The sequence below is a fragment of the Aotus nancymaae genome, unplaced genomic scaffold (genome assembly GCF_030222135.1).
Source record: "Aotus nancymaae isolate 86718 unplaced genomic scaffold, 86718_ANA_hifiasm-v0.15.2.pri h1tg000040l, whole genome shotgun sequence".
In the NCBI taxonomy this organism is placed as follows: Eukaryota; Metazoa; Chordata; class Mammalia; order Primates; family Aotidae; genus Aotus; species Aotus nancymaae.
In genome coordinates this window covers 39,066,284-39,080,043 of record NW_026988454.1, presented here as the reverse complement: position 1 = coordinate 39,080,043, position 13,760 = coordinate 39,066,284, and the positions used below count along the sequence as shown (strand labels likewise).

The following is a 13,760-nucleotide window of genomic DNA, read 5'->3' as shown; positions in this document are numbered from 1 at the left end:
ATCCATGAGGTAATTATAGACACTCACAGGTACCTGGGGCCCTATATCATAACACAGTAAGCAGCTGCCTAACTCAACCATCCCCAAACCTGCGCCCAAGCTCCCTGTAGGGGCAGAGGGTAGACAGTCCCTGGGCTGGGTGGGAGCAGGAAAGTAGGTAGCCAAGAAGATAGCCTAGGAAGGCAGGAGGCATGGGAGGCAGACTATATGTGAGCTGAGGGTCCAAATCTCAAGCTGTTGGCTCATTGTCTCATGCAGCTTCATTTATAGCACCCAAATCAAATATAAAATTAATAAAAAATCAAGACAGCAATAACAGGATATTAAACTCCAAGTGTGGGCCCCCTTCTGAATTTGGGGTCCTGTGTCACTGCACTGGTTGCCTGCCTATAAATCATGGCTTGGCAGTTGTTACTCAAACTAAACGAAAAAATTACTAAATGTTTTTTCCTGAATGTTTAATTGTAGCAACTACTGCCAGTTTACTTAGCTAAATCTGTCTTCATAATCTCTACTGCCAGATCTTTGTCAATGCCACAATTACAGATAAAGAAATCTAACAGGAGAAAAAACATACTGGATACACGATATTTTACCTATTAATTCATGTGTCAGACAATCCATACTAAGTGCAAAGCAAATTAGGTCTGAAGCTTACTTTGCAGACAATAGCATAGGCAAGAATGGCAAAGATGAATATACCAACAAATAGATTTTCTTCATCTAGAAAATAAAGCAATTATATTGAAGCACTTTCTATGCATAATGTACAAGAGCCTCCTGTAGGCACAGGGTAACAACTGTGAGTAGATGCATTTCAGGTCTTTGAAATGTCAGAGTCTAGAAACACAGAACAGTTAGGTTCCTAATAACTAGCAAGGGGAATAGTAGGCATGGCCAGATATTTAGACATTTAAAAATAAATTATTTTAATTTGAGATGAGAAAAACTGATTTTGTGAGCATACAAAAAACCAAATATGGCTCATTTTACAATATACAATACGGCTCATTTTAATTGAATGTACAATGAAAATGAATAAAGAAGAAAGGTAGAGTACACTTCAAAGCAATGCACACAGTATTTTTTAGCTAAAGTACTTAATAAATATAAATTTTAAATAAAATGTAAAATAATAATAACATACAAATGAATAAACCCTTAAAAAAATCAGAGATACTAAGGTTGAGAATCAACTAAAACTGAAAGATAGTAAAAATCACAAAAGAGGCTATTATATTTTGGACAAGAGGATTAAAGAAAATTATGCTCATATCAGAGCAGACAGTGTACTGTTTGTTTGTTTGAGGCAGGGTCTCACTCTGTCTCCCAGTCTACAGTGCAGTGGTGCAATCAGAGCTCACTGCAGAGCCTTGACGTCCCCGGGTGATCCTCCCACCTCAGCCTCCCAACTAGCTGGGACTACGGGTGTGCACCACCACACGTGGCTAATTTTTTTGTATTTTTTTGTATAGACGGGGTTTTGCCACATTGCCCAGGGTGGTCTCAAACCCCCTACCTCAGCCTCCCAAAGTGCTAAAATTATAAGCACGAGCCACTGCACAGGCACAGTGCACTGTTAAAATGGCAAATGGCAAAATGAAACTGAGGGTAAGTTTGATTCTGAGAGGGTAAGATAAATATCACATACAAAAAGAAGAAAGTCAACCCTGCATATAGATGAGACTTCCACAAAACAGCAAATGTTCACTTCCATTAAGTTTAGATATCCACTCCCAGAAGAATTACATTCTACCATAAGAAAACTGTGTCATTGAAACCACTTTGTCTAAGGACACTGATGACTTTCATATCACCAATGCAATGCAATGCATGTTTTCAGTACTCACTCTTCTTCATATTTCAGCAAAATTCAATACCAGTGATCACTTACTTCTCTTCACATTCTTGGTTTCCATTATGTAAACCTACTAGTTTCTTCCAACCTTTCTGGTCACTTGTATGTTTCCTTTGCAAATTCACAGTCCTCTCATTGGCCATTAAATGTTGGAATTCTTCCTTAGTATCAATAGCTTCAGTAACAAGCAAATGTAGCTGAATCATTAAAATTCTTAAAATTCCATAATCTAGACACAATCCTTTACGCTCTATACCTATATATCCAACCACCTAATTGATTTATTGACTTGTGTGTCACTATAAACTCCAGGAGGTCAAGGACCACATTTGTTTATATTCAGCATCCTACATCTAACTTCTAGCATCATGCATAGCAATTAGTGGACACACAAATTCTTATCAAATAAATAAATTAAAACTATTCGGATTAGAGAAATCTTAGTTGACAACGGAGAGGGCAATACTTTAGCTGCTGATTGAGCCATCGGTACAAACTAATTTGGGGCTCACATTTTGTAGGAATATTAACAGGTTGATGTGCATATGTTACTTGTACGCATATACACACACACAATCTTCAACAAAATTTCAGTATGGAAGCATCACACACATCCTGAATTTCAATTTTTTAGTTAATTAAATTCGTTTATTAGGACCTTCATTTAAGTGTCTGACAATATAATACAATAACGTTTCTTAACAGTAACGTTTATTTTGAAGCAATTTGCCTCTACTTAGACTGACATTTTTTTCTGTTCTCAAGTTTATATTACTGTTAAATGTTATCTTTAACACAAATTTTCATGAATAGAAAACTTTTTCTAAGATAGATTTGCAGAAAAGAATTTCCCACTTTGTTGGTAATTCATTTTTAGACATGTCTACACATACAAGAAACAAATTTCTATTGGCTCTATTTTATTTTCTCCTAAATTATCTCTAACTTAACTAGTATTTGGCACTTTACTTTAGTCAGAGATTTCTCTAATCCTTTGACAAATTCCAGTGTTTCTATTTCAATCAGAAATAATTTCCTAAAATCTCTGTACCAAATGAAAACACTGCCCCAAGCCAGGGAAATTCAATATACACATTAAACGCCTTTTCAAAAAAAAAAAAACTTAATGTATTTAATTTCACTAACACAGGGTAAGTCTCTTTTCCACAGAAGTTCTCATTGAAAAAGAAATTTCACAACTTTTTGAAATAAGGTATATTTAGTTGATAGCAATGATAAATGTACTTTTCACATTTGTAGGAAAGTAAGATCACTATACCCATGGCAAGATTAACAAAGCAAACCAGTATCTAACCTTGAAGAAATAGAAATGACCACTATAAGGGAGTTCTTTCCTCCATTTATTTTATCTAGCTAGAAAGCATATATTAAACCATCTAGCAAAAAACAAAAGGTTATCTTGTGTACTTAGCTGTAGATGTATGCCAAGGGGAGCTGCTGTTCAAATTAATAAAGTAAGAATGCACACAAAGAGAGCATGCTTGATGCACTTGGCTTCTGTTAACCTAAAAATACCTCCAAAATAATATATATTCCAATGCAGAAACCCACTTCAAATCCATGAAACAAAATGCTGGCCATTTCTTATATTTTTATTATTTATTAACACCCTAGAGTAACTTTAAAGAGAAATCCTAGCACGAGGGTTGAGGATAAGAGAAGAAACAGCAGAGTAAAACAATCAAGTAACTTGACATCTATGCATCCAAACAAATAAGCATTTGGCTGCTTCAAGTCATATTTTTATTTTAATGTGAATATTTAGATTAGACTTGTGGTAAGCTGAATAATGCCCCCCAACAAGTGTCTATATCCTAATCCCTGGAATCGTGAATATGTTAGGTTATCCGGCAAAGAGGAATTAAGGTTGCTAATCAGCTGACTTTGAGACTGGGAGAGTGTCCTGGATTACCAAGGTGCACCCAATATAATCATAACTGTCTTTAAATGTGTTAGAGGGAAGCAGAAAAGAAAAGAGATGACAGTGTGGGCTTTACAGACAGAGAAAAAGGGCCATGAGCCAAGAAAGATGGGTGACTTCTAGAAACTACAAAAAGCAAGGAAATGGATCTTCCCCTAGAGACTCCAGAAGGAACCTAGCCCTGCAGACATTTTTATGGGCCCAGTGAGACTCACCTGACTTCTGACCTCCAGAAATGTAAGAGAATACATTTGTGTTGTTTTAAGCCACTAACTTTGTTGCGATTTCTTGCAGCAGCCATAGAAAACTACTATAATACATACTTCAACAACAAAACAACAAACTAACAACAATGAAAACATTATACATCCTGTTATTCCTAAGCAGAATAATAAACTAGCCATCTTATATAACTTACAGTTGAGGAGATGGTCTATTTCAGACTCCATTAAAACAATTAGTTACTTATCCTTGGGTCTCAGTTTTCTTTTACACACATACACTCATATATATATATATATATATATATATGAGTTTATTGGAATGTTCTATGGTTTTTCAGAGTTCTAAAGTGTTTTTGTGTCCTGAATGCTAATTATGAAGTGTTGTTTGAGCTTTGACTTTTTCTATGAAATCATTTCTTTAACCTCTAATGAGCTTTTTTTTTTTTAACAAAAGTAGTCATGTTACAATAAATCCATTGTAAGTTCACAAAATTATTCATAATAGCCTAGTGCTTTTCACTTTAGGTCTCAAACAAAATCTCTGCTTTACTATAGCACTTCTGTCATCTTTCAAAAATACTAAGTTCAAGTAAGAGAACTTGGTGTTGAAAAAAAGAGAATGCTTCAGTTAATACTTGCCTGCAGCTTTCTTCTATGTCAGAAGAGACAAGACAAAAAAAGAAATCAATATTGTGCAGAATTTTGCTTTTAAATAATTCTTAACATACATACTTTACAGGCATTATCTAGAAGATAATAGGCATTATCTAGAAGAAGAAACAATATATCTCTCTTTTTTTAATGGCTAAGAAGCCTTTCCTGTAAACTATTACAAGTCTGGACTATAGAGCTTAATGTCTACAGTTAAAAAGAAAGAAAAAAAGGCCGGCCGCAGTGGCTCACACCTGTAATCCCAGCACTTTGGGAGACTGAGGCGGGTGGATCACCAGGTCAGGAGTTCAAGACCAGCCTGGCCAATACAGTGAAACCCGTCATTACTAAAAATACAAAAATTAGCTAGGCATGGTGGTTGGCACCTGTAATCTCAGCTACTGAGGAGGCTGAGGCAGAGAACTGCTTGAACCTGGGAAGCAGCGGTTGCAGTGAGCTGAGATAGTGCCACTGCACTCCAGCCTGGGCAACAGAATGAGACTCTGTTTCATAAATAAATAAATATAAAATAAAATAAAAAGAAGGAAAAAAGAGAAACTATAGTACACATTTTCACTGCATTAAGCCATGTAGTTAATTCCTTTCTTTCTTTTTTTTTTAAAGAATAGAGTGAGTCACCAAACTGAAAATAAGCCAGACGAGGAAAGTTAAAATTACATTACATTAAGAGCTAGGCTGCCTCCTATAAGTTAGAGAATCAAAATATTCTTAGAATATATGATAATGCCTTCAATAAATATTGCTGAAGTACATCATTTAAAAGTAAATTTTATGCAACAATGTTCTCTGGGCTTTAAACAAATTTAATATTTCTGGGAATAACTGATAGTCAAGGCCAACAGTTGAAAGCGGCCAGAGAATACATATATTCGACATTTTCCCAACCACTGTTATAAATATGTCACATGTAAATGTTTTTTACAGGACATCCAGTTTTCTGATTTAAGTACTATTAAGTTCCTTTTACAGTTTACTCAGCAAAGTAAAACTTTACTTTTCAAGACATTTGGAAGTAGAAACTGAGGCAGTAAATGAACAGGGGAAAAAAGTGAATGGGGCAGAAGATTCTAGCTATTAGGGAATATAAGCAGAAAAGGCTGAGAAAAATCCTGTTCAAGAAAAAAACGGTAATGACAGAAAGTTCCCAGGAAGAGTCTGGGGCAATAGAGAGAGAGGAGAAAAGAGAAGACTTTAAAGGAAAGCAATTATAAATTAATGAAAAATTTAAATTAGAAATGCATTCACTAGATACAAAACAACCAAAAAAAAAAAAAAAACCCCACAACAAAAGCAGGTCAATCAATAAGGAGAAAGTGGCCTGTGAAATGGACCAGGCAAATAGACTCACTGGTGAGGTACATTCCTTTTTGTTTTTAATCACAAGCTAGTGGCCCAACAGGTATATGTGAGTTTGTATGAGGTTAACATTGGATATTTTCATGCTGCATTTTGAGTTGGGTTTCAAATGAGTTGAATATCATCATGCTGATTATGGTTTCTCTTCAATTATTTTAATTGAGCTAATGTATAATAAGAATATAACATAAGCAGGTAAGTCTGTGTGCCAGCTTATGAGCAGGTAATAAAACGTAGCCAAAGAAAATAAGAAGACTGAAAAAAGGCAGTTGCAGAAACAAAAGAGAGAGGGAGAGGAAAAGAGAAGGGGAGGAGGAGGAGAGGGTGGAGAATGGGGAGATGAAGGAGACAGCTAAAGAAGTCAAATAGAAGTTGACAGCAACACAGCCACACCTTGCCATCTCTCCAAGGCTGCTTCTTCCCTCAAGAGAGGATAAAGCCAAGTGAAATCAGGCAATTCTGCTGAGCTTTTGCTTCTAATTCTGTTCTTTGTTTCTCTGAGTTTTTCTCCTCATGAGTTCTGTGATTTATTTGAATAGTGCCCCAGAAGCCTGGTTGTGTTGCTTCTGTTTATTCATATGGTTCATTATGTCACAGATGGTGCAACCGAGCTAAATGCGGCAAGAGGGTGTGTGTACATGTGTGTTGCTTCTTTGTTTTGTTTTCTGACATTCCCCCCCCATTTAGTTTAGGGAACTCCCTGAATTTGTTTTTATCTTTTAATTTGGAAATATTTTCAAACTTAGAGAAAAGTTGCAAGAATAATACAAAGAACTCCTGAATATCCCTTACCCAAGTTCATCAATTTTCAATATCTTGTACTATGTATTTTCCACCTTTCCATATACTTACCATTTATTATATATAATGCTATATATTTATATTTTCAAAACAACTTGATAGTGGTTGCATACAACTTGCTCTTTAACCTCAAATAATTCAGTAATATATATTTCCAAGCTATAAGATTCTCTCATATAATCACAATACTAATACCAAGTTAAGAAAATTTAACATTGATATACTACAATTATATAATCCAGAGTTTGGGAAACCTGTGAATGAAATCTAGTCTGCCACCTGATTTCATCAATTCAGTTTCACTAGGACACAACCATGCCCCTTCTTTTCTGCATTATTTGTGGCAACAGTGTGAATAACAGCAGAATTGAGCAGTTGTTACATGAGACAACAGTATGGCCTACAAATTCTAAAATATTTATTTGTCCCTTTATTTTAAAATTTTAGATGTCCCTGATATAATTCACAGTCCATATTTAATTGCCAATTTTCTCAATAATGTCCTTTTTAAGTGTAACTTCCAGTCTAGGATTCAACTCAGGATGCTGCATGGCATTTAATTGCAACTCACATCTCTAAATCTTTAATGCAAAACAGTTCTTCAGCCTTTTTTGTCTTTCATGACATGGCCATCTTGAAGAATACAGGCCAGGTATTTTTTTAAACAATTTATCTATTTGGATTTGTCTGATATTTCCTCATGATGAGATTCAGGTAATGCATTATTTGTCAGAATGCTACAAAAGTGGTTTTATGTTCCTAAAGTATAATACCTGAAGGCACATGATATCTGTCTGCCTCCCCTCGGTGATGTTAACTTTGACATTCAGTTTTTCCACTATACAGTTACCAATCTTTTTTGCCTTACAATTAGTAAAAAGTCTGTAGGAAGGTGTTTTAAGACCATGTAAATATCCTCCTCTCTGTCAAGTTTCTACCTCCTCCAATTTAATATCCAATGATGATTCTTTCCCAAATCAATCTTTGCATCTATGGATGCAAAGCAGTAATTTTCCTAATTCACTTTTAATATCACAGAATCCAACATAGTATCAGTTTATGATTAGAAATCAGATGTTTAGAAATATTAAATGACTCACCTCTTGCTACTTTTCAAGTATTCTTTAGTGAACTTGAGAACTTTCAAAACTCTTAATTTCCATGACCTTAAAGTCTCTCAGAGTACAGAATGCCTGAACGAATGTTCTCAAGACTCAAATAACCAGAATCTCCTGCTCATCAGCATACAAACCTATCTTGTGAAGCTACTACTGTGTTAAAGCTACATTTTTGGGGAAACTCCATTATGGATTAGAATGAGCATCCATAATGCAAAGTAGAAAACAAACATTCAAGACGAAGTAAAACAAAAACAAAACCTGACATATTTTGTATAATCTGAATTTTGAGTCTGTTCATGAATCACTCCTTTCCATTTAACCTACTAGGGTCACAGATCATCATGCAATAACCACCGTCTTAGGCTTGGGAAATTATAGAACAAGGTATAGGGACCGATAACTAAACTATTTGTAAGATCACTGCTAGTATTTAGCTAGGTAACACTAAACCATATCCAATTATACCCTTGAGTCTCCTAATTCAAAGGGAGAGCAGGATGGTGGGGAAAAAAAAACTGAAAGTCACATTGCAAGAGGAATATGAATGTTTATTTAAAGCAGATGTGACACTACGGGACATGATGGCTGTCATCAAATAGATGGGTTCTCATATGAAAGAAACATTAGAAATTGACTTAAGACATTCACAAAAGTTTGAACTGCATCCTAGAAAACACTACAATCTTCAATGGAAAAAAAAAAAAAAAAACGATCTTCCTTACTTGCCTGATCCTAGGAGAAAAATCAATGACCTCAGAAAATAAAATAAATGCTTAGAATAACCTGCAGACTAAATAAATGGCAAGGAGTTGGCAAAATAAGGCTATATATTTGTATTTATATACTCCTTTTCTCAAACCAAACTTAACTTAAAGATAGAAAGTTTTCAATGGCTCTGTCCATCAAAATATAAAAGTTTTCTGAAATTCTACAACAACTGAAAACTCACAACTGCCTCAGGCAGAAGCAAGAAGGGAAATAACTTCATACCAATGCTCACTGTCATTATCTTTTTCTCTGCAGCAAAATGTATGCCCCAAACTGTCAACAACACAAGGGCAGGAAAAGATGCTGCTAAAAGGAAAATATCATGTATAAATGTTGTGAATACATTTAAAAACACCCAATGTCGCTACTAAAACGGAAGCCATACAATGTAACAAATAGCTTAAGAACCATTAGTACTTGTACCAACTCAGGGGACAAGAGCTATTGGTTTTCAGCGTTAAGTTTATACCATAAAATTTAAAACAATCTCCTTTACACACCATGGCAAGGCAGGCCACATTCATTGGTATAGGATGGTACAAGATGGGCCCATCCTCTCTCGGTTCACTTTGAATTTCTAACTCTGCCTTTATGGGAAGCTAAGAAACTAGAAGGATCATTACATAGTGTTTGTACACAGGGTATCTATCATCAGACTGCTTGGGCCAAATCCTGGCCCTGCTATTATCAGCTATGTGACCTTGAGCCAGGTACTTATTTTCTGTGTATTTGTTTCCTCATTTGTAAAATAGTGATAATAAAGGCAAGTACCTCATTTAGTTGCTGTGAGGATTATACAATATAATATTCTTAACAGTGTCTTGCACATAGAAAACATTTAAGAGGTAAAGCTACATTCTGTTGGCAATAGTGAGGCAGTGTACATTTAACACAGGACTCCCGTGATTAGATCTGTATTTCAGATAGATCACTTTGAGAGAACAGTGAAAGACAGACTGGTTAGGAGAAGTTATTTGTGCAACCAAAGTGGAAGACAGGAGACTACTGCCCCAGTCTAGGAATGATACTGTGAAGGTCTTAACTACAGCAGTACTGGAATATGCAGGAGGCATAGGCATGAGAAATTTTAAGGAGAGAGTGGCAAGATTTGATGTAAGGAAGGTAGGAAGAATCAAGGCAAATTGACAAGTGTCATCTGCAAAATTAGTAAGAAACTAGCTTGGGCACAAATAATACAATTGCTTTAATGTATGTTGAGATTGAGGTACTCTTGGGCATCCCTGTGGATTATGATCTTAGATAAATCTGAAGCACAGGCTAGGCTGAAGCGCAGAGGACTGGGCTGGGATATTTATTTGAGAGTCATCATTTCACTAATGAGAAAAATATTTTAAATTTATTTTAGAGAAGAAACAGATAGCACTTCCTTAAAAAAGAGAGTATATGGCCATATCCATTATACATGATGTTCAGTGTCAAGTATTTTTGTATAGTATTTAATACTGACACTAAAAATCCTCCTATCAATAGCATTCTACTAAGTCTTTGAACTCAGAACTTAGAAATTTTTCTTAAAAGAAATTTAGAAAGAATATCTTAGCAAAACAAGTTTGCCATTATAGTTCAGTCATCATGTCATTCTATAATTCTCCAAAGAGGATATTTACAGTACAGATTTACTTCTGCTGCCCAAGAACTACACCCTCCCCCCATGGCAGTCTCTGTGTTCACTGCATTTTTCCCTCTCATATCAAGAGCCTATCTCCATCATTTTTACTGGGGTTATATAATCAGACATTCAACAATATCTTAGGACACACATATATACAAAAATGGTAACTATGGATAAAGATAGATATGTTAATTGATTTGATTGTGGTAAACATTAGACAATGTATATGTATATCAAATCATCATATTAGAATCTTGAATATATATTCTATTTGTCAATTAAATATTTAAGAAAACAAACATCTTATCAGAATGTCCTGTGTGCTGAGAACCATCATTCTTGTATGAGGTCAAGGAATCCAAAAATATGTAAGCAGTATGAACTGTCAGCTAAGCACGAATCTTTAGAAAGAATATGTATAGGGGAGAGGCGAGAGGCGAGGGGAAGGGAAAAAAAAAAAGAAAGAATATGTATAAACATACACTGGAGACGCAATAAAGTCATTTTAATAAAGCAGGCTTAGCTCTGTAAGTGTATACCATATGTATGTTTAATTTTATTTCGCCACTCTTTTTACTGTGGCTGGGTAGTAATTTAAAATTATTTAGTCTCATTCATAGTTAAGAAAACAATTTCATTTTGGTTTGATTCATAAGATACATCCATATTTTTCAGGTTTAGCACATATTTAAGTCCTGGAAATCTGCAAATAATTAGTGGGGAACTTAGGATAGGTGATATTAAGGTCTAGATGACGACAAATTTCAACAAGTATGAGTACTTTCTAAGCTGCTTTTCTAGAAAAAATAAAACAACTTGAGAGTGAAAAAGAATAAAATCTTACTAGGATGTTACCACAGTATGCAAAATAAAAAGGCTTCCATGTGTTTTCCAAGCACTTAATAAAGAGGCAATCAAAAGTTAAAATGTGATTTCCAAATTTTATGAAGTCAGAGCAATCATGAAAGCCAAGAAGAATAAAAATGTTTACCCATTTTGGTGTGAAATTACCCTGAACTAAATTTTAGAAAAAGTAATAAACTTATGGCAAATAAAGCAAGCTAATTTTATTTCAGGAAGCTAACAAATTCTATTAAAGAAAATATACGCGTTATACTTAGTGACTAGCAGATGTATTACAGCTAGGCAAGAGATCTGAAAAAAAGGTAACATTGTTTTCATGGTTACATTCAACATTTACCACAAAGTTGCAATCTCTTTTCTGTACCCTATAAATAAAATTCTAAAAGCTAAACTTCAAGAAGAATAACCACCATGTTTCAAGTAATAGTATTTAAAAGGACCAAAGAAAAGACTTAGTTCATTCAAAAAGACTAAGAAATGAAAACCTGTGTAACTCTTTTCTACTTTTTCTACTATTTGTTACTGTTTTTGCCTTCTGATATTTGTGATAAAAATGATGTATACAAAAAAATTCAAATATACAATTTAAACACTGACCATTTTTTTCCATTAGTAAAAATCCAATCTGATTTTTTAAAAAAGATTATAATTAAAAGCCATCTTTCTTTCACAGGACAGAAAGAAGAAACAATGTTCAATTCTGAGGCATTTGGGGATAATTTAACAACTCCTCCTCCAGCTATCACTCTCCACATGCCATTGCCACTGCCACCAAAATGAAGAGGCCTAGGAAAGGAACTGCACAATATATGTAAAGATACAATTTAAGTATCCCCTTACTTAGGGCAGATGTGTTGACGTCATTTAAAACTCATTGAAAGAGCGGGTGTGGTATTCCTACCTACTTGGGAATTAATGAATTCAGGCAATCTTTGGAGATAGTGTTCTGATACCTACCATTCAGTGAAAAAGAAAGTAAAACAAAGATCGAAGAGTGTGATTTTGCTTATGGTTCATAGACTCCTTCATAGCTTACTTACACTCTCCCTCCTTACTCTTGTCTTCTGATAGAATACCAGCAAACACACAGGACCTTCCTTTTGTGCCTTCTCACCGGATCCATTCTGGAGCCATCACTGTGCCTGAGTATTGGTGACTGCAAAGCCTTGCATCTGACCACACCTCAAGTACTGCTTGGTACTTTTATTTGATGTGCTTATTCTGGGACTGCTCTAATCTTCTTTGGTCTTCTTTCCACACTGGAGAGTGCAATACAGATATTCAGGTAGCCCTAACATGACCTTCATGCTGACAAATGCAAATGAAATAATGTTACAAACAAGACCATGGATACAGCCCATTTTGGATTTTTATTATACTCTGCCACTCTTAGAAAAAGATGATTTCAAATACATGTGAGTTTTGGGAGTTTTCTGTTTGTTGTTTTAGCAAAAGTAAAGATGACTGTGCCTTGGGCGTTTGTTACTTAGCAGAACATTTTCAGTTACTTTCCTTTTCACTTGCCCGTATCAGAAAAAACCAGTATTATGGAAACAAAAATAAAATTAGTAAGACAATATTAAAGTTTTATTAATTTACAGGCAAATAAGCAAGTGTCTCCAGTTGCAGGTTAAGATATATTGCTAGGAAATAAAATTCCTAAGATACAAAATTCCAGTACTTCCTCCTCCTGGACTCACAGGTGAGTTAGCAATCAGCTCCATACCAACGTCACCTTAGTCACCCAGCTGGCTGACTCTTCCTCACCCAGTGCAGCTGGGCTCCCACTCCTCCCTAGATAGCTACAAAGCAAGCCAAATGTTCGCAGTCAGTAGGGGGATACATTTGAAGCTGGGAGAAACTCTCAGAAAACTGACTCTACTAGAGAGTAGCTGGTATTGTTCTAGTTGAAAAAAGGGTGCTTAATGACTAGCCCAGAAAACTTCTTGTCTTGCCACAAAGTTTATGGTGTATTCAATGGCCCAGTTCACTAGGGCTTTACTTGCCCAGCATCAATAAAACTGTATGATTCTGGTGCAAAGTTATTGTAACTAATTCAGTGTCTCAGACGGAAAAAAAAAAATCTGCATTTTATTTCTGAAATGATTATGACACTGAAAATTAGGCAGAGGGGAACCGAGTAATTTTAGCCAACCTCGTGTAGATCACTTGCTTTAAGCCCTTATGAACTAAACAGAGTTATAAAATTCTGTTGACGCAATCCCAATCAATGTCCAAATTCCACTGTAACAAAATCCATCTTAATTCACACATAGTGTTTACAGAAGGTGGTGATGACACCAAGCTGACACAGGGCCTCTTTGTAGTAAACAGGCTGGGAGAGGGTACATTTTTAATCGCAACAGGAGTATTAAGGAGGAGGTTTCACACATAGGTTTTCTTTCTCCACCTTCCTAAGAGAGATGCTTCACATGGGTAGATGGTAAAGCAGTACAGATAGGATTTGAAAGAGAAATGATTAGAGAGGATTGTTAATTGCTCATTGAAAGCAGAATTAAAA

At 35.3% G+C, this 13,760-nt stretch overlaps 1 protein-coding gene across 11 annotated transcripts in view; it reads right to left on the bottom strand.

Moving 5' to 3' along the window:
* The window catches only part of PTPRK (protein tyrosine phosphatase receptor type K), a 554,712-nt gene that overhangs the window by 498,885 nt on the left and 42,067 nt on the right, over positions 1 to 13,760 (bottom strand). Inside the window, exon 1 of one of the 11 annotated variants that reach the window (XM_064360710.1) lies at positions 6,845 to 6,884. The exons of the other annotated variants lie outside the window; for them this stretch is intronic. Within the exon in view, the coding sequence (XP_064216780.1) occupies positions 6,845 to 6,854 (10 nt within the window). The 5' untranslated portion in view covers positions 6,855 to 6,884. Of the gene's footprint in view, positions 1 to 6,844; positions 6,885 to 13,760 lie in introns of those variants that run through there. 11 annotated transcript variants of the gene reach the window in all.